Raw genomic sequence first — 20,041 nt, 5'->3', positions numbered from 1 at the left:
AGTAACAGTAGAGTCCAATATAGCCCTGGGTAACTAAACCAACCCCCAATTTTCATCTAAAGCAGCTGCCTCAATCTGCCACTTTCGTACATCTCTGCCAACATATTGCATACCTAGGCCAATCTCCTTCCATGAACCAGACGTTTATTCTAATTGCCAGTTCTAATCGTACAGTAGAATCCATTCTCTCTTCAAGTCATCAGGCAGTTGTTAGCGACCTAACGTAACTAAGGCACACAAAAAAATAAGTAAAATACATCCTTTGCTGCAGTTCCATCTTGCAGTGAAGAAGCACATAGTCTAGGGCCGCCTGGGTGGCTCAGTCGGTTAGGCAGCCGACTTTGGCTCGGGTCATGATCTTGTGGTCCATGGGTTTGAGCCCCGCATCAGGCTCTGCGCTGAAGGTTCCGAGCCTAGAGCCTGCTTTGGATTCTCTCTCTGCCCCTCCCCTGCTCGTGCTCATTCTCTCTCTCTCTCTCTCTCTCTCAAAATAAATAAACATTAAAAAGAAGAAGCAGCAGCAGCAGAAGCAGAAGCTCATAGGCTAGGGATCATACACAAACACCTGCTTCCCTATCCGACCATGCTAAATGAAAGAATAGACCATTACGATTACAGAAGAGCTAACAACTGCTACAGGAACATAGAGGATGCCATGATTCATTCAGACTGAGGGGATCAGAAAAAGCTTTGAGGAGAAGTGGGCTATGAGCTGAACTTTGAAGGATGAGGAGGCTAGCAACTGACTGAGAAAGAAAGGAAAAGCATACCAAGCCAGGGAAACAAAATGCACAAAAGCATTAAGGAAGAAAAATGTAAAATGTGTCCTAAATTTTCAAAACGGCACAGCCTGGCTCCAGCAAAGAGTAAGTGTGGAAGAGTGGGCTGCAGTCTTAAAGGCCAGTTGGGTCAAATTGTGGAAGGCCCTGCATGTCATGTGAAGGTGTTTTCACTTTATCCTATAAATGATAAGAGGCTGATGAAGATTTCTGGGTTGGGCAGACACAATTACTTTGCTTTAGAAAGCTAATTCCAGGAAAGATGATAGAAGAAAGGCTCTGAAAATGGGGAATTCCCTTTAGCAGCTACTGTACAGTCTAAGGGAGATACAAGTACCCAACTAGAGCATCATGAATGAAAAGACTTGTTTTGAAGAAACTTTGCAGTAGTAAAAACTGTCATGAACTTGACAATGTACTGGACACAGGGATGAAGGTAAGAAAAGAACCAAAGACAATGTTGAGGTTCCTAATGGCTTGGAAGACTAGACCGATGTTGTTATCTCAGACGGGAGTGTCTTTTACAACATAGGATATGGTAAGGGGATAATGAACTCAGTTTGAGGCATTTTGAATAGTATCCTTTGTTAGGACCTCAGCAAAATCAAAAGCAATGTCTCAAAGAATCTTTGCAACAGACAAAAGGCCCTTAATGATCTTAAGGTCATGCCTCCCAGGTCCTTTCCAATCAAGAATAGGGATTCCACTAATCTCAAGGGTGTTGTCCCACAGCAGCCCACAGGGAGCTCAAGGTAGAGATGAACTCATCTTGGTAAGATTTGAGGGTGTGGCTTTTGTCTAACATAGTGAACCCTGATAAGATTCATAGGCAGACCACACATTTTTAAAAAGAAGTGTACTAGCAAGAACACTGCCTAAAAGGGGCCAAGCGCTACAAAATAAAAAGGCTTTAGACCCCCCAAACATCTACAGGTAGGAAGTAGACTGAGTGTGCTATATATAGTTTTTATTTTCTATATAGTATGATGTTTTGACATCTTAAAAAACCCTTTGTGTCTGGAGAGACTGCACCAGTCAGGGCTAGCCACTACTTAGAAATAGCAAAAGACTGTGTCAAGACTATGCCTTTGACATGCAAACTAACCACTTCAGAGCCATACTCTTCTACCTTCCCCTTAATCATCCCAGGACCAGGTACCAGGCAAGCAGGTACCACCCTTATAGCTTAGAGTCCACCAAAACTATTCAAACCAGCCAATCCTAAATAATTCACCCTGTCCTGGGTCTCTATTCCCAAGGAAATCCCAATAAAGTCTCTGGCCTAATACTTTTTGCACTTTTCTGTCTTCTGTCACCTGCCCCAACGCAGGCATTTTTTTCTGTCACCCTATGTGGCATGTGGTGAGCCCTTCTCTAGGACCTGTGAGTATAGTAACCTTTGTCTTTTTGTGCCTCTCCTGTGTCTTCTCTTGTGGCTGCACCTGACTGACCATCACTTGAAAGAACGCTGAGTAAAGTCCTTAGCTGCAAACATGGGCCATATTTTATGGAAGGATAATTTAGAGGGCAAAACCAGGAGCCTATAGGGTAGAACCAAGAATAGTAGAGAATCATTCGCAGACAGTAGGACTGAGCCTACTCCCATGCCAGGCTGGATTTCAGAACTGCTAATGGACTAGTGGCCTCGGTTGCCCCCCTTCCAAATGGGAACATCTACCTTAGATAGAAGGCCAAGGAGACATGACAGCTAAATGTGATGTGAGATTCTAGATTGGATCCTGGACTAGGAAAAGGCCATTAGTAAGACAATTGGCAAAATTTGAATAAGGTCTATAGATTAGTTAATAGTATTGCATCTGGGGGGCCTGGGGGGCTCAGTTGGTTAAGCATCTGACTGTTGGTTTCAGCTTAGGTCATGATCTCACATTTTGTGGGGTCAAGCCCTGCGTTGGGCTCCACTTTTTTTTTTTTTTTAAATGTTTTATTTTTGAGACAGAGAGAGACAGAGCATGAATGGGGGAGGGTCAGAGAGAGAGGGAGACACAGGATCTGAAACAGGCTCCAGGCTCGGAGCTGTCAGCACAGAGCCTGACGCGGGGCTCGAACTCACGGACGGTGAGATCATGACCTGAGCCGAAGTCGGACACTCAACCGACTGAGCCACCCAGGTGCCCCTGGGCTCCACTTTGACAGCATGGGGCCTGCTTGGGATTCGTTCTCTCCCTCTCTCTGACCCTCTGCTTGCTCACTTTCTCTCTCTCTCTCTCAAAATAAATAAATAAGCTTTAAAAAATAGTATTACATCAATACTATTATTCATTTCCTGGTGTGGATAATTTTGCATGGTTGTATAATTTGGGGAAGCTGGGAAAAGGAAAGTCTTTGTACTTTTTGCAACTTTCTTGCACATTTTGAATTATCTCAAAACTTAAAAATAAAGTCACTTCAAAATGTTTAAGTATTACCAATTTCTAAAAAGGGGCAACTATGGCAGTTACCCTACATCAATCCCAGCATTGTATGGTGGTGGGGGGGGGTGGTGGGCAGGGGTTGAGGGGAGTCAGATAACTTGTTCCTATAGTTCACTTCTTCAAGTCAGGAGGAACCATACTCAAGTCGTTGTACCTAAGGAACTGCTTTAGAGAAGCATCATCTGCACATACACTTGATTAAGAGGATGAGATCCTGGACCCTGAGCCTGAGTCTAAGCCTGAGTCTGGTATTATAATAGATGAGCCGTTTTGAAGGAGTAGGATTTGGGGTGAGGATGAGTGTATTTTTCATATAAATGGTTTGTGACCAGAAAGCAGACTGTAATGGTTTCAAAACATATCCACAGATTCTTTGACAATCCTTCCACCAAGAAATAGTCTAATTCTGCTCCCCTTGAACCTGGTCAGGGCTTAGTAACTAACTCTCTTCTAACAAACAGAATGTGGCAGAAGTGACTTCTGAGGCTAGATCATAAAAGACAACTCAGCTTTTGCCTGGCCCTCTCTTGGGATGCTCCCAGGTAAGGTCCCTGGCCCATAACCCCAGCTAAGCTCCCAGATGAGAACGGCCAGCAATGGCTTCTAGACATGTCAAGAGGAAACTTTGAAGTGACCCAGTCTCAGCTACTGTCTGACTGTTCAGCCACCATGTGACCAAAAATTACATGAAAGATGCTAACCTCCTAGCTGAGCCCAGTCAGTCCCCAGGACTTTGAGAAATAATGACAAAGAACTGTCGCTGTTGGAAGCCACTTCATTTTGGGGTGATTTGTTATGCAGTAATAGATACCTGAAACAATGCGCCACAGGCAGGTGGAAACTGGGACTTAGAAAAATTAAGCGACTTTCCCCAAGCTCACATAGCTAGTAAGGAACAGAGCCGGGATTTTAATAAATATCAGTCTGAATCCCAAACCGTTTTCTTTCCACTAACAACAGACGTGTCAACAACAGTAATTGCGGCTAGCCTGCATCGAAGGTTTCCTCCAAGCAGGCAATTTTCTAAGCACTTTATGTGGAGTAACTCACTGAAACCTGACCCCAATGTCACGTGGTAGGTGTTATTATTAGCCCCATGTTATAGTTGGGGAACCGGGGGCAAAAAGAGGTTAATGAATTTGCCCAAAGTGATACAGCTAGTAAGTCACAGAGCCAAGATTCACCCTTCAAAGTCGGCTCCGGAGCATGCAGTCTTAACCACTATGTGATATATAGTTGAAACTTTTCTTTTCTTTTCTTTTCTTTTCTTTTCTTTTCTTTTCTTTTCTTTTCTTTTCTTTTCTTTTCTTTTCTTTTCTTTTCTTCTTTCTTTCTTTCTTTCTTTCTTTCTTTCTTTCTTTCTTATGTTTATTTATTTTTGAGAGAGAGAGCATGAGAGCAAGCTGGGTAGGGGCAGAGAGAGAGGGAGACAGAGGATCTGAAGTGGGCTCTGTGCTGACAGCAGAGAGCCCTATGCAGGGCTCAGACTCATGAACCGTGAGATCACGACCGGAGCTGAAGTCAGACGCTTAACGGACTGAGCCACCCAGGCACCCTAATATAGTTGAAACTTTAGAACAGACTACATACATTGAGAAGAGAACCAGGGACAGCCCCTTAGGAGCTGTATCCTTATAAGACAGTCAGAAGAAGACCCAGTGATGGAAAAACATGAGAGGGATGTAAGAGGGGAAGGAACCAAACACTATGTGTACAACATCACTGGAGGAACCCATGGCAGGGTCCACAAAGCAGCTTCAGTCTTTAAAGGTGAATGGGTCAATAGCAATCCAGCCATGACCCCTTCCCCAAATTCACAGTTGTCAGTAACAAACTCTTCCAAAGCAAGTGATCTCTGAACTGTAGAAGAGAGAGTAACATTCACCCTCTGAGACGGGAACAGAAGCAGCACTATCGCCCTTTTCTACTTTGCTCTTACAATGACAACATTCACCCTTCCTCTGGACTGACTAGGTGGTTACTTAACTTCAGAGATGAGAAAAGTCAACTTGTGTACTCACTTTAAAAAAATATGGTTTGTGAGCTTGGCCCAGTGAAGACCATCAAACCAACTAGGACCTTCTATGCACTTGATGTGATTGATTCCTTCACAGACTGAATCTAAAACCAATGGCTTTTTTTTTTTTTTTAATATTTTTTTTCAACGTTTATTTATTTTGGGGACAGAGAGAGACAGAGCATGAACGGGGGAGGGGCAGAGAGAGGGAGACACAGAATCGGAAACAAGCTCCAGGCTCTGAGCCATCAGCCCAGAGCCTGACGCGGGGCTTGAACTCACAGACCGCGAGATCGTGACCTGGCTGAAGTCGGACGTTTAACCGACTGCACCACCCAGGCGCCCCTAAAACCAATGGCTTTAACCTTTACTTCTGTACAATAAGCTCTGGGCCTAAGGCTCATTCACCAGAGGCCCTGAGGCTGTGATACCACACAGAAGAATCTAGGAGCCCATGTTCACTGTGGGCAAAGTAGAAGTGGGGCGGGGGGGTGGCAGTGGGAACTGGCAGAGGTGAAAACAATATTCCCAGGGGAACTAGTCTCAGCTCCAGCTCCCATTTGCCCTCTCAGTTAGATGGGAGCATAACACGCACAGCAGAAACCTACTCAGATAATTTGCATAATGAGAAACAAAGACAGGAAGCCCCTCCCAATCTGGGGGCCCTCCATGTGCCTCCTTCAACCTACAAGTTAGATTCTTTCCCATTGGCAAGAAGTTTCTCTCAGAGGTGGTAATGTTTTGCTTGGGCCACAGCATGACTACCTGGCTCCACCTCCTAGGTTCTTCTCAGTATTGGCCTGAATCATTTGGGCCGAGCCCTGGGAGTGCCATCTTCAAGGATGACTGTCAGTACTTGGTCAACACACTTTAACATACACGTTACTAGGAGGCCCCATGCGTGTCACTAGCCTTTTTGGAAAAAGCATTCCCTTTTGAAAATGACACTTGCAAGTATGGGAGAGGCTTTCTTGGAAAAACCCCATGTTTTGTCCAAAAGAACTGGACCTGAAACTCCACCAGATTTGTCATATGTGATTCCTCCCTCACCGGTCCCTATCCCAGGCCTTGTTCATTATCTTCTCAATGGGTCCATCAGTCCTAACGTCCAAGAAAGCATTGGAAAGTTTGCACTAGAAATTTCTGGCAACTTCTCTGGTTCTTGGGAATGGGGGCTGAGGAGTGGCACTTACAATGATGACAAAAGCAGGTGTGACAGCAGACCCAAGCAAGGAGCACCAAGGGCTCTCAGAAGCAAGGAGCACCAACAGGTTCTCAGAAATGAACCCACATGAAGGGACTAGGAAAAGGAAACCAACTAAGAGGAAGCTGTCTTTGGAAGCCCCAGTGTCCTTTGAAAGAAGCTCTTCCCTTGTGGGCTTTAGTTTCACTCTGTGACAATTGGATCATGTTGTGGGCTGAGACTCGTTTCTTCCTTTTTAAAAATTCTTCTTTTTATTATTTTCCCTCTGAAATCCAATCAACCAATGACAATACTGGGAAAGTTGCACTGGATACAGCCTTGCTATTCTTTTTCTCATTCCATGATAGGAAGTGAGACATGACAGAGCTCCTTCATCTATCTGTTCCATCCTGACTGGTAAATAAACTCTCCTCTCTGAAACCAAACTTATTCCAAAAGAGAGTCATCAATCAGGCAGTGCTTGTGATATTCATCACTGGCCTATGCAACTGTGGTGAGGTACTCTGCTGAGATTATACTTATGGCCACAGGTACCAGTGGGAGCGATTGACTTGAGGAAGCCGCGTGCCATAGCCCTGTGCAAAGTGATGACTAGTGATCCTTAGGCACTCTGAGCTAGAAGAGAAAAACCCTCTTGAGACCCACCCCCAACCCCCTGCCCAAAACATCAGCCAAGCAGATGTGGAAAAAAATGCCTCATTTCAAGGAAATGGTAAAGGATGAACATGCCAGCAGGGCTCCTGGGTGGCTCAGTCGGTTGAGTGTCTGACTTTGGCTCAGTTCATGATCTCATGGTTGGTGAGTTTGAGCCCCACATTGGGCTCTGTGCTGACAGTGCAGACAGAGCCTGCTTGGGATCCTCTGTCTCCCTCTCTCTGCCCCTTCCCTGCTCATGCTTGTGCTCACGCGCACTCTCCCTCTGTCTCAAGCTAAATAAATAAACTTAAAAAAAAAAAAAAAAAAGGGATGAACATGCCAAAGAGAGACATGAAGAAACACTGAGTTTCCCCTCCCCGACCTTTTAGCAAACAACTGTGATCTAAGAACCAGTCCTAGCCTTCAGAAGCCCTCAAGCTGCCTACTAGGCAGCGAGGTACAACAACTTGTAATTTGTGGTCTCTGCTTACTACAGATGACACCTGGTCATGCCTCTTACTTCTTAAAATATTCAGCCTGAAGCATGAACATGTCAAAGTAACTGAGTGCAACTGGACATTCCAGTGAGAAACCCAAGTGGGGAACATCCTAAAAAGTCATATGGCAAGTGAAACTGGAGAATTTTTTTGCAGAATACCAACTAACCAAAAGACAGAAAGGAAACACAAGCCAAAATATTAACACGTGTGAGGAAAACCACCTAGTCATAATTCTAAAACTCAAGAAACGAGAATTACCTGCAAGAAAATGAAGATGCTATAGATTACAAAGGGGAAGAAAAGTGAACAGAAATATAACTGAGAACCCAAATTCTGCCCTTTATCAAAATGTCTGAAAATACTTTCTATGATTGGTCTAGTCTGAGTTGTCATTTGAAGAACCTTAAAATTTGTCTAGGGGAAAAGTGGCCAGTAGAGAAAGCAGAAAGGATCCACTCACTCCCTTCTTTCTTGGCAATAGCCATTAATCAAATATTTGTCGTATGTTAACTTACTTCCCCCAAAGATTTTACAATCAGGTGAAGTAGATAAGATACTGACCCATCAAAAGGTAATTAACAATGCATGGCATTAAATGATACGTGTCATATGCATGGTACAGGTCATAAATACTAAAACTCTAAGAAAATAATAAGGAACACTTGAGGTTGGGGATGTGTGGTCAGCCCAGGATCTGAGGGTTAATAATGGCCAAAAAATATTTAGAGGAAGAAGGCAAGGTGAGGAATCTTTGTCCTACAAACATTTAAGGATCTACGATTCATACTTTCATCAGGTTCTGCACATTAATCAATTAAGGAAAATTAAACCCCCAAAACTCCAAAAATGCCCCCTGTTACATGACCACACCTGGGCAGCCCCTAGATCCACACCAACTCAGTGCAGAAACAAGGAAAGACAGAATATGAATAGTGTAGTGTGAAAGCATCCCCAATGCTGGAAGCCCCCAAATCAAAGCAGGATGAGTCAGGGATCTGCTCTTTTGGGGCGGGGAAAAAAGAAAAGACACTGTCAGCCATTTTCCAGGGACTTTCAGCAGCTCCTCCTAATAACAGCTAAAACCAGTGATAGTCAAAGAGCAGGCCTGGCAGGACTCCAGAACGTGAACCCCACAAGCATGTTGAGATTTTGAAATGCACATTTTGGAGTATGGATCTTAGTCATAGCCATCCTATTTGTGAAACAGAGAAAAGCAGTATCTATCTGTGCGCTTCTCAGAATATTGATCAACAGAGAGCCATGGATACATCAAGACTGATAGGACCTCCGTAGAACCAGCATGAACTTCCCTACAGAGAGACCACACACATAATCCCTTCTCTTCTCATCACCTCAACCAGCCCTACCCAGTGACTCTGTATTGAGATAAATAGGGACATCTGGGTTAAAAATACAGTGGTTGGTGAAAATCTCCCCCTTGCCTGCCTGCAGTCCGCTTCTAGAACTTAAAATTTTCAGTTATTAGTTGTCCTGCTCACATTGATCTCATAAGATTTAGTTAATAATTAATATTTTTTAACATTTATTATTGGGTGCTGTGCTAATCATTCTACACATATTATCTCATTTAATACAGCTATCCTATTAAGTGCTATCACTATCCCCATTTTATAGGAAAGTAATTTGCCCAACATCACTGAGTTCGAAAACGTAGAAGATGGTTTCCAAACCCAGGTCTGTTTGGCTGTAAAGCCCAAATTCTTAGTCATTATACCATACTTGGTAGAATTTTTATTTTTTTAAAGGAAGGGCATCTATGAAAAACTTTCAGCTAACATCATACTTAATGGTGAAGGTCTGAATGCTTTCCACCACGACTAGAACAAAGATGTTTGTTCTCACCACTTGTATTCAACATTGTCCTTGGCAGTGCTAGCCGGTGGAATAGGGAAAGAAAAAGAAATAAAGGCAAACAGGTTAGAAAGTAAAAAGTAAAACTGTCTTTTCTTCACTGACAACATAGTCACGTACACAGAGAAAACTCCTTAAGAAGTCTACCCAAAAAAGTTACTAGGAATAATAAGTGAATTTATTAAGGTCACAGGATACGAAGTCAAGATTTTAAAAATTACCATCCTGTATGCTAGCAATTAATAACTGGAAAACAAAATTAAACAAAAATACCCTTCACAGTAGCATCCAAAAAACCTGAAATACTTAGGGATAAATTTAGCAAAATACGTGCAAGACCCATTCACCGATGACCACAGAACATTACTGAACTGCTCTTAACGTTCAAATACTACTTGCGTGATTGCAAATAAAGTCTTCAGCCTAGCATTCAAAACAGGTGAAAATGTGACCCTCATCTACCTCTCCAGACCCTTTCTCCCGTTCTCCTTTTCATTCTGGTTATTTTGCATACTACAAATATGCCCCTCTGCTGAAGAGAATGGTGGCCCTCTCTGCATGAAATCCATGTAGTCAATCAATTGGTCTCTGTCTCTAAACCACCCCTACCTCAACTATCCCTGGCTGTTAGAATCCCATCTCAAACTACTTCTCCAAGAAACTTTCTTTAATCCTCTAACTGAATATGATCTTCTTTTCCTCTCAGATGCTTCCCCTGCTCCCAAAAGCACTACGCTGGTATCTTACGGCATTTATCATATTCTGGATTGAACTGCTGCTCTATCTTTGTACTTCCAAACTGTAAACTCCTTGATGACAGGAACTGTGTCTGATATAACTACCCAGAAAATACCTAGTTCTTTACACAGAGCACACCTATAAGTATTTGTTGAAGCAAGCGTTTGAAAGATGGAATTGAAACCAAGCTCTCTTAGTAATACAACCTCAGGAATACCAAAATGCATCACTGTCACAATAGAATTAATGATGTCCTGACTGTCCCGGGGACTGAACCAGGTAGTTAGCCATGGGGTGACTTTCCTCTCACTCAGTTCTGAGGAATGTGAGCTCAGTTTGTCTTCTGTTAGTCGGACCAATAGCAAGATCAAGACCAAGTAAAACATCCTAGCCTAGAGGACAAAGACAGATCCTCAGTCTGAATAAACAGATCAGTGAGGGAAAAGAGGAGGGGGAAGCCGATGTCATCAGCACAAGGCAGGAAATCTATGAAGACAAAAGAGAAGCACTAAAGATTCTGTTTCTGAAAAAAGGATAAAAAGCGACCTGAACGTCACATCTTGGGGGGCTGTGTTGCTGTAGTATACGGAAGTTTCTAGGATACCTGTGCCTCTGCCACTCTGGACACATCTGCAAGGGTAAATGGACTATTAACTGCCTCCAGACCACCCCAGGAGGCAAGCAGCATGGCCAGGTCCTGAGCAGAGGCACAGGGAAGAGCTAACAGGCTCTGTCCCAGAGAAGGTCCCTGGAGAGGTAACTTGGCTCTCACTGCAAGTACAAAGTGGGAAGGGAATGTTACTGTACAATGGAGCTCATATACCACACTTGGCTAGAGGCAACTCGCCAGAGAAAGAAGGCTCCTTAACTGAGCCTCATTTATAATTATCGAAAGACATCACAGCTGATTAACAGCAAATGCTCTTAGTCAACATGAATCTCTGTCTTTTGACCCCAGACTGGCAAGAGCTCCAAGCTCTTTGCCTGAGTACAGCATGTCCTCTTTCAAGTCATCCTGATGCCTTTTAGTCACCCTCCGGGCTCCTACAGTTGCCATAGCCTAACATGGAGCTCTACTTCACAAAGATTTACCTGTGTGCATTGATGTTTTTAAAGGAGGCTAATTTCACAGACTTGTCATAATTTAGCACTTCCACCGGTTAATTCACTTACTTTCCCCAGTTTTCTAACGTGTTGCCTATATCATCTCTTGAAATTCATAAACTGACTTTATTTATAAGCGCTAATTCCAATAAGTGAGTAGGAGGGGAAGATTAATTCACTAGAAACAAGACAAAAATCCCCATTTCACATACCTTTGAAAATCTGGGGGGAGGTTTTTACTTTTGGTTCAAATTATACTGCCACCATTCAGACCTTGAAAAGAAAGACCCCAGAACAAGTTGTTGAAGACTGCACAGGGGAAACTTCATTGATATTAACATTCCTTTTCCAAATCAACGTGCGGAATTACCAAATGCCACTAAGCCAGAAGGATTGAGAGGGTTAAAAACTTCCACTGTTGGATTTCCATATTTGTTTTTTGCTTACGTATTCGAGTGGCAATTCCCCGATGCTCTGAAATCTCAACACTACATTCAAATTGGTTATCTTAAACGTACTTCAAAATAGTATCCAAGTGGCTAGTCCCAGAATTTACCAATTGTACAGGAATACAGTCAAAATCAAACTCTTCATCAACAGCTGAAGTCTTCGACTTGGCTTCTAAATGAAAATCAAAGCAATCATGCACTGTAGAGTTTTCTCTTTCCACATATGGAATCATGTGATTTCTCACAAGGATTCTGTTGTGAGATTATCAAGAGTGTGAAACAGTAGGAATTGCTGTACCGGCAGAGCTATGGCCCTAAAGCTCAGTGGCAAATCTTTGCATCTCTCCTTTGAGCGTCCCAATTAAGATTCATCACAAAATTCACTGTCACAGAAAACTTCTTAAAGGCAAAGTATCTGGAAAACAATTTGGGATTTTCATTCCTGACCCAAGGGTTATATTTGCGAGGTAGGGTGGTGAATATATATATATATATATATATATATATATATATATATATATATATATAGCTTGGGAAGAAGTTCCCATAATACTGACTCACTGGCAAAATTAACATTCTCCATCTTTTAAGAGAAAAACATGGCTTCTTTGACAAACATTTTACTTTTAGAGAAGTACACATTTCAAGAATTTGTCATTTTTCAATTGCCTTAGGAACAGGTAGCTTAGAGGGAGACTTTTCACCACATATTTTTTTTTTTTTTTAAAGCCCAACATGGGCCTTGAACTCACAATCCTGAGATCAAGACCTGAGCTGAGATTAAGCATCAGACACCAAGCACCCCATTCACCATATATTTGTATGTACTTTCTGGAATAAGGCGTATAAATATTTTACATACTCAAAAAGCTAAATACAATTTTATAAGGAAAAAAGCTATTGATGCACTCACTATTAGGAAATAAAATGAAAATGTCTTAGATAATAAAAGACGGTAAAGAGGATTGGAACCAAGAAGTGAGTCACCTAGTTAGTTAATCCGCCACCCTCTCTAGTTCCCAAGATATTTGTTAACTCAAACTGTTAGTTGTTTTATTTTAGTTGTTTTATTTTCATTTAAACATGAGGGTGAGGGAGTGGTAATCTATTCTCCAAAAAGAAAAAAAAAGAGGGTCCTCTCCAGCAAGACCTTTATTCTTGACACTGCTCAAATCCCATTAACACTAATCAGCACAGTGATTAAGCACATTGTGGTTAAGTACTCTAGTTGATAACTACTCCTTTGGAAAAAAGGTTCCCATAGCGACAGGTAAAGGCTATCATCAAATTCAGCTTTTGAGACTTGGTGTCACAGATCAGAGTTAAGATTGTTTTAGCATTAATCTGGAGGCTTGCTTTTTTAACTTCACTTGACTTTGTTCATTCAAAAGACCCTTAGGAGAGTCCCTCTATAAACCAGCACAGTACCAACATCGGGGACCAGGAGAGGTAGGAGAAGGACCTCAAAGATAAAATATGATTCCCACCGCCAAGAATTACAAACTGCTATGGAAAGCAGCCACTGAAAGAACGAATGACTTTATGATAGTAATGCTACCCCTAAATCTATAACCAAGCCTTGTCCTTACCACCATGGATGGTCAGTTTCTAGTCTAGTTTCACTTTCCCATCTTCAAGCTGCAGCACAGCTGGGTTTCCAGCTGGCTGGGGAAGAAAAGATTCTTTAAATAAACAGCATTTTAAAAATATGCAGTCACTTTTGCTTTACCAAATTTTGTGAACCACCTTCCCCTAACATGTGAATCTGGATGTCAAATTAATTAAAAACTATTTGAAGAATGTAAAGTGCTCCAGGAATACACCTTTTCCATCTTTAACAACAAAGAACACTATACGTTGGAAGAAAACTGCAAGTCAGAAAGTTCCAAAGGAAGAATGATCTTTTTTTTTTTTTTTTTTTGGTAACACATCGGCTGTGTCTATTCAACAAGGAAACAGCTTAAAAGCATATACATAGGAAACCAACAAGATAGGGTGTGATTATACCAAAATATATGCAACCACTGTTAAAAATGCAGGCCCGTTTGCAGAACAGGATGCCTTGTACAGAGTTGCTAATCTCTAAGACTTCTTTCTAACTCTTTTACATCTCCTTTCCACAGAAGGCATAGAAAACACCTCATGTATGCAATCTTAGAAATGCAAAGATTTTACTCAACTCTTTACCACCAGAGGTAGTAATTTTGGATGAACGATACACATGAGATCTATAAAAATACCCCTCTGACACATACTGTTATTGCAGCCAGATTTCACATGCTTCAAATCGATATTCTACAGTTGCGGTGAAATTAGCCATTATGAGGACCTTCTAGAAAGGGTCCAGTATGACCCCTCACTGATGCTACCGAGACATTTGCTAACTTTTAAGCTCAGTATCACTCTATATGGTATATTATCCCAAAGTCCTGGCCCACCAAAACACACCTTTCTAGATGATCTCCCCAGGAACCATACCTCTCTGAATCCAGACACATTCAGAGCTGGAACTGGCTAAACAAAGTAACAATTCAACCACAGTTGCTCAATATAACGGCCATGATGACAGTTTCTGAGTGCCAGTTTCCCTATTTTGCAATGGGCAGATCTGCTCCAAGGAGAAAATGTTCCCAATGACCCTGTGGCCTAGAGGGCTTTCTTTAGAGACAGAAAACAGAAAATGAATTTGTTAGTTATTTCCTGCTGAACACAAGGAAGGTGTTGTGGTTAGTTAGGATGATTTTGTTTCCTTATTTAATATACCATCACCAGTGCACGCTTTCTGCTTTCTTTAACCCCGTAGTCGAAAATAGGAAAATGTAGTCTATGCTCTTCTGCCACACGATCACCAGTTCCACAAGTTTCCTCTCGCAAATATGTCCTTTAATTTCTAATCCCCTTGTATAAAGCCCCCCTCCTGAACTGACCCAGATCTATATGTTATCAACTCAAAGCAAAAATATTTGCATTTCTGAAGTGTTTACTTCCATGCTCATGCCTGCTCCTTGACAATTTGCAGTGTGGGAGAGCCTTCTCCTTAGCACGGATTGCAGTATCTTCTGGGCACTATACTACCCATGCCATTTCAATCATAGGAGGCGATCATAAGCTCAAAGCAGACAACATTTCTGACCTCCAAATCCTTCCTGATCACACATTCAACTATTAAACTATTAAACTCTCACTAAAACGAACAAGGCATAATTGTCAGGAGGGAAGGAGTAAAGGAGGAGGAGGAAGACAGGGGATTACCTGACAATCACCATTGGGTCTCAGTGGACCAGACTAGTGATTATGTGGTGATGTGCCCTTTGCATATTCAGGAGCAACTCACCGAAACCAAAACAGAAGCTGTCCTTGGACAAGGTTCAATAAATGTTTTTACTATCTATTTCCCACTGCACAATACAGATTCACAGCTCCCCACGGGGTCTCAGATAAAATACTTAACAATAAAAAATTAGACATTCTTAACTGGTCTCAACTTGTCATCATAAAACATTTAAGACATTAAAGAGCAGTCAACAATATTCCTCAGAACAATGTCAGAGAGAGAAACTGCTGTTACCACCAAAGTTTTTCCCTCCTTATTAAGATACTTCAAGATTCTTCTGATCAAAGTGATCACTGTTCAACATAATGCCTAGATATACTACCATCACTAAATTAAAATTTGTCTCCTGAAGGACGGCGGCAGGGGCGGGGGGGGGGGGTTGGTAAGAGGAGGAAAGCTTCCAAAAGTCAAAGGCATTGATCTAGAAAGATAAGGGCAGCAAAACCTCCTATGAGCTGTTACACATTCTTTGCTTCTCAAAGCCTATCTAGAACCAATTGGTAAACTGGTAAACAAGCCAACTTCGATGGCCATCCAGGACATCTGTCACAATTCAGTGATTACACAGCTCAGAGTCACACAGCAAGCACCAAATTCAGCCTTACTTGGGACAAAATGAAACCCCAATATGAATAAGCACAAGATAAGCTAACACCAAATACTCCAGTATGGGGCCGATTTGGTTTGAAATACCTTACTGAGAAGTATTGGGTGCAGGGATAAGAAACAAAAGCTCTTAAACTGATATTTCTTTGACTTTTGTCATGGGAGACCTCCACTCCTACCTACAGAGACCTACAGATTTCAGTGTTTTGTTTCCAGTCACCTGCGTTCCTGTGCAGCGCCCAAAACCATGAAGATCAGAGACGCAGTCAACACATCCTGCCAGTAAGATGTCAGAGCTTGAACTTACAGCATTCAGCAGAAGTAAGTTACTCTCTTTCACTGTCATCACCATCAACAGACCTAGTGAAATCTCCCAGAAACAGCCAAGAGAGGTGTCTGCTCGATGGTCCTGGACGTTAAGAGAAAGCATGCTAACTGCTTAGCAAAGACGGGCAATCACAATGGAGAAAACACCCGAGCCACATGGAGGACGGAAAACAGTAGCATAAAAAGTCCAACTCTGTCTGCGCCAGCGGTGTGGATGAGCAGAACCCGGAGCCCAGGAGAGGAAGGAGGGGGCGGGGGCCATCATTCCCTAGGAGAACTTGTAAAGCGGAGGCCTTCACAAGCTGGGAGTCTGCCCGGCTGCTCCTGCAGACCCTCTCCAGCCTGAGCAAGGCAGGCCCATGGGAGCAGAGCGGGCAAGGCCTCCGAGGGTCACTCCTGACTCACTGAGCCTCGGGCCAGCACCGCCCGGACTTCTCCGTTTTTCCTGCCGCTACTGGGCTATGATGGCAGCTTTCCAGCTCCACTTGCCATACATCAGCCGCAGATCGCTGCTGGCACAGGCCAGCGCCTTCCCCCGCCCCCCACCCCTGGCACACTTTGAGCCCGATCCTCCTTCTCCCCAACCCCAACCCCCTCACCCACCCGTGCCAGGCGCCCTGCCCAGGGGCGGCCCCACCCCCCAGCAGCCCGCCGCTGCCAGGCCTGGGCACCTGCAGCACCTCTCCGCCCCACCCCCATTCTCTACCACCTCTCCCCTCCCCCCTTTCTCTAGCAGAGGGAGGGGGCGACTCACCGCAGTCAGTGCACAGGATCTTGCCCACCTCTTTCTTGAGGTTTTTGCCGTTGGTGTCGATGGGGGCAAAGGCCGTCTTAAACACTAAGGGCTGCTCCGTGGGCTCCAGGAAAAAGATGTAGCGCTGGTTCCTTTCGAGCGGCGCACAGGAGCCCACGCTGATCACCTGCTCGCGCTGCAGACCCCCGCTCCGGAGCGGCCACTTGTCCAGCACCTTTACCAGCGCCACCCGACCCGAGGCAGGCGGCTCTCGGGTGCTGTTGGAGCTGGAGCCGCCGGCCGGGGCTAACCCCTGTACCTTGCCCTCCACCACCACGGGTGCCTTATACGCCTGGTCCTGCACCGACTTGAGGCTAGGCGAGTAGCAGGCGAGCGACACACCGAAGAGCAGCATGGAGAAGCCGGGGGCCGGGTCGCGCCTCATGCCGCCGGCGGCTGCGGCTCGAGAGCGGGCGGCGGCTCTCCGGGCTGCGGGGCTGCGGGGCTGCGGCTGTTGCGGCGGCCGCGGCTCTGGGGGCGCAGCGGGACGGGAGATGCTGCTGTTGCTGCTGCTGCTGCTCTTGCTGCTGCTCTCGCTGCTGCTGCTGCTGCTGCTGCTGCTGCTGCTGCTCCTCTCGCTGCTGCCGCTGTTGCTGCCGCTGCTGCTGCTGCTGCTGCTGCCGCTGCTGCTGCTGCTGTCGCTGTAGCTGCTGCACCGAGCCTTCTCCAGTGGCGGCGGCGGCAGCGCTGAGCAGCAAACCTGCCGCATCTGGCCAGGCCATTTGGGGGGCTCCGCCGCTCCGCCGCCGCCGCCTTGGGAGGGGAAACAGAGCCCGCTAGAAAACCGGAAACAGCGTAACGTTAGCGCCTCGTAGCCCTCCACCGGCAGCCCGGGGAGGCGGCCCAGCTAGGGCAGGGGGCAGGCGGCAAGCGGGCCGCGATGCGCAGCGCGGAGCCGCGCGGCGCTCCCACCCTGCGCGCCAGGACCTGGAGGAGGATGCGGAGAATAGGACGCCCGCCCACTTGCTCTCTCGCGCCCCCTCTACCCCCGGACCGAGTGAGGAGCGCGGCTTCTGCAGGGGAAGCTTGGGACTGCACTGCCTTAGCGCCCGGTTTCGGGGCCCGCAGGGGCGCGGGAGGAATCGCGCTACCTTAGCTCTTGGGATTTATGGGCAGGACAGTAGGGCAGTGTGTGACGAGAGGACGGAGTAGAGATAAGGGATTCTGGCACCGTCCTATGAAAGTGGGAGTGGGACACAGGGTGTGCCCCTGCCTTTTGGCCATCAGCTGGAGCAGCCAGGGAGATTTCCACGCGAGGTGTGGCGGGCCAGCCCTCCACCTCCTGGGTTGTCCCCTTCCTTGGCAGGACCCTAGAGGCCGGCCCCTAGTCGACCCCACGTGTTCGGCCCTGCCAACACCTAGTGAGCTCTAGAGGTATGAATTGAGGTGGGGAAGGATTCCAGTCCCATCATTTTTGGAAAGAGTTAGGGCTACGTGGAGTCTTGTCTCGGCATCGAGGACACCTAACGCCACCAGGGTGGTGGCTGGGAGTGGGTCCATTCCCAAGACTCTGGGCTTTCTGCAGCTGCTAGACAGGGCCAGGCGCTGCACAACCTCATCTTCTTTAAAAAAAACTCTTCCCTAAGGGAGGTAGGGGGCTTCTCGGGAGCCAGCTTGAGAGCCAGAGCCTGTCAGGGCCAGAGGCTGGCTGCTCCATAGGAAAAGGTTTCTTTGTAGAAGTCTGATGCTTGCAAGAGGCAGAAGGGTTTGGTCCACTGGAGCCGGCATCTGATTTAAAAAAGCAAATCCAGGATCCATTCTCCTCCTATCAATAAGGATCTAGTTTTCAATACCCAGCTTATTCTTATATCCTTGAAGGATGTGGAACACAGGAATTCTACTCAGGTCTTAGAGAATTTTACCCCTGCCTGGGCCCCGCAGGAAGCCAGCCCAGGGATGTCTGGCTTAGGCTTGGACAGCTATTCTGGAAAGGAAGGATTGAGCTAAACCTTCCCTAGCTGTCGAAGAGACACCTCAAACTTAACGTACCCAAAGCCAACAGTGTTATTTCTCCCACCCCACTCCAAACTGGCTATAGTTGTCAATGGCAGTATTTTATACTTGGCCACCTGGTCCCTTCAAATAAGTCCCATGGTCTCCCCTTATTTTCCCTCATCCAATCCATCACCAAGTCCTTCTGCTCTACCTTTTAAAAAATCTCCAGTGTATCCTCTCCAGCCCTGCTGTGAATGCCTGAGGTCCAAGTGCTCATCATCTCTCACCTCGGCTACCACCGCACTTCCTAACTAGTCTCTGCACCCTTTGCCCCATCGCCCTCCTCCAGTGCTACCACCGTCAGAGTCACCCTTCTAAAGATGAAATGTAGATATGAGTTGGCCATGCCACGGCTCGGAGGACTCAAGTCCACAGACTCTTCAGCATGACTCTTCATGGGCTCCCTCTACCTAACCAGCTCCATATGCTGGGAGCCAACCCACCACCCCAGGAATCCTCAGCACAGCATGCTGTTTCTTGCTGTGCTTCCACAGATAATGTCTCTTGTGTCCAGAAGCCTTACCTCAACCTTGTCCATCTGGGAAAACTATTCTTTCCCCAAAGCCCAGCTCAGCATTATACCTCATCTCTCCCTTCCTCACATCTACCTCCATCCCCAGCACCATACACATAACATGATGGAATTAATTCCTTCCTCTTTCATGTAACCATGGGCCTCATACATATTACTGGATGGCACCGACCTATACTAAAAGCAGCTGTTAGTGGGTTTGCATTAGACCCATTAGACCAGGCACCTTAACGGCAGGGACTATGTCCTATTAGTCTCTGGAGCACTATAACACAGTGGCTGGCATAGAACAGAGATCAGCAAATCTTCAGTGAAGAAAGGAGGGAAGGAAGAAAACGATCTAAAGTCAGCTCTCTTAAGAGAGCCAGTCTTGTTGGCCCCTTCAACGTTCCCCTTTATATTTTCGTAGATCACGATCTCCCATGTCACAGAACGTCACTGTAAAGAATATTGCTAACTTCACTCTCCTGTTTCTCAGTGGACCACCCAGTCCCAGGGAGGAAAAGGAACTTACTCAAGATCACACACAGCCAGGACTGTACTGAGACCTCGGTTCCGGAGACCAGAGTGGTAAAGAACTTGCATTCTGGGGTCAAGCAGAGCTGGGTTTCAAATCAATTTTGTAATTCACAAACTTCGGGATGAGCCCGTTTTTCTCTCTAGGTCTTCGTTTCCTCATATGTATAATGGAGATCATCACAGGGTTTACCCCATAAAGTTGTT

General features: G+C 45.3%; 1 protein-coding gene across 4 annotated transcripts in view; it reads right to left on the bottom strand.

The window, feature by feature from the left end:
* Positions 1-17,723, bottom strand: part of NRG2 (neuregulin 2) — a 187,515-nt gene extending 169,792 nt beyond the window's left edge. For all 4 annotated transcript variants that reach the window (XR_015249619.1, XM_086702801.1, XM_025924119.2 and 1 more), the window contains exon 1: positions 16,753-17,723. Coding sequence is in view for 3 of the 4 variants with exons in the window: in XM_086702801.1 (XP_086558927.1) it covers positions 16,753-17,500 (748 nt within the window). In the remaining variant the exon portion in view is untranslated. The remainder of the gene's footprint in view (positions 1-16,752) is intronic.
* Between the last annotated feature and the right edge of the window lie 2,318 nt (positions 17,724-20,041).

Source organism: Puma concolor, chromosome A1, assembly GCF_028749965.1.
Source record: "Puma concolor isolate L17-30 chromosome A1, mPumCon1.1.hap2, whole genome shotgun sequence".
Taxonomy (NCBI): domain Eukaryota; kingdom Metazoa; phylum Chordata; class Mammalia; order Carnivora; family Felidae; genus Puma; species Puma concolor.
This window is presented reverse-complemented; position numbering and strand designations above follow the sequence as displayed.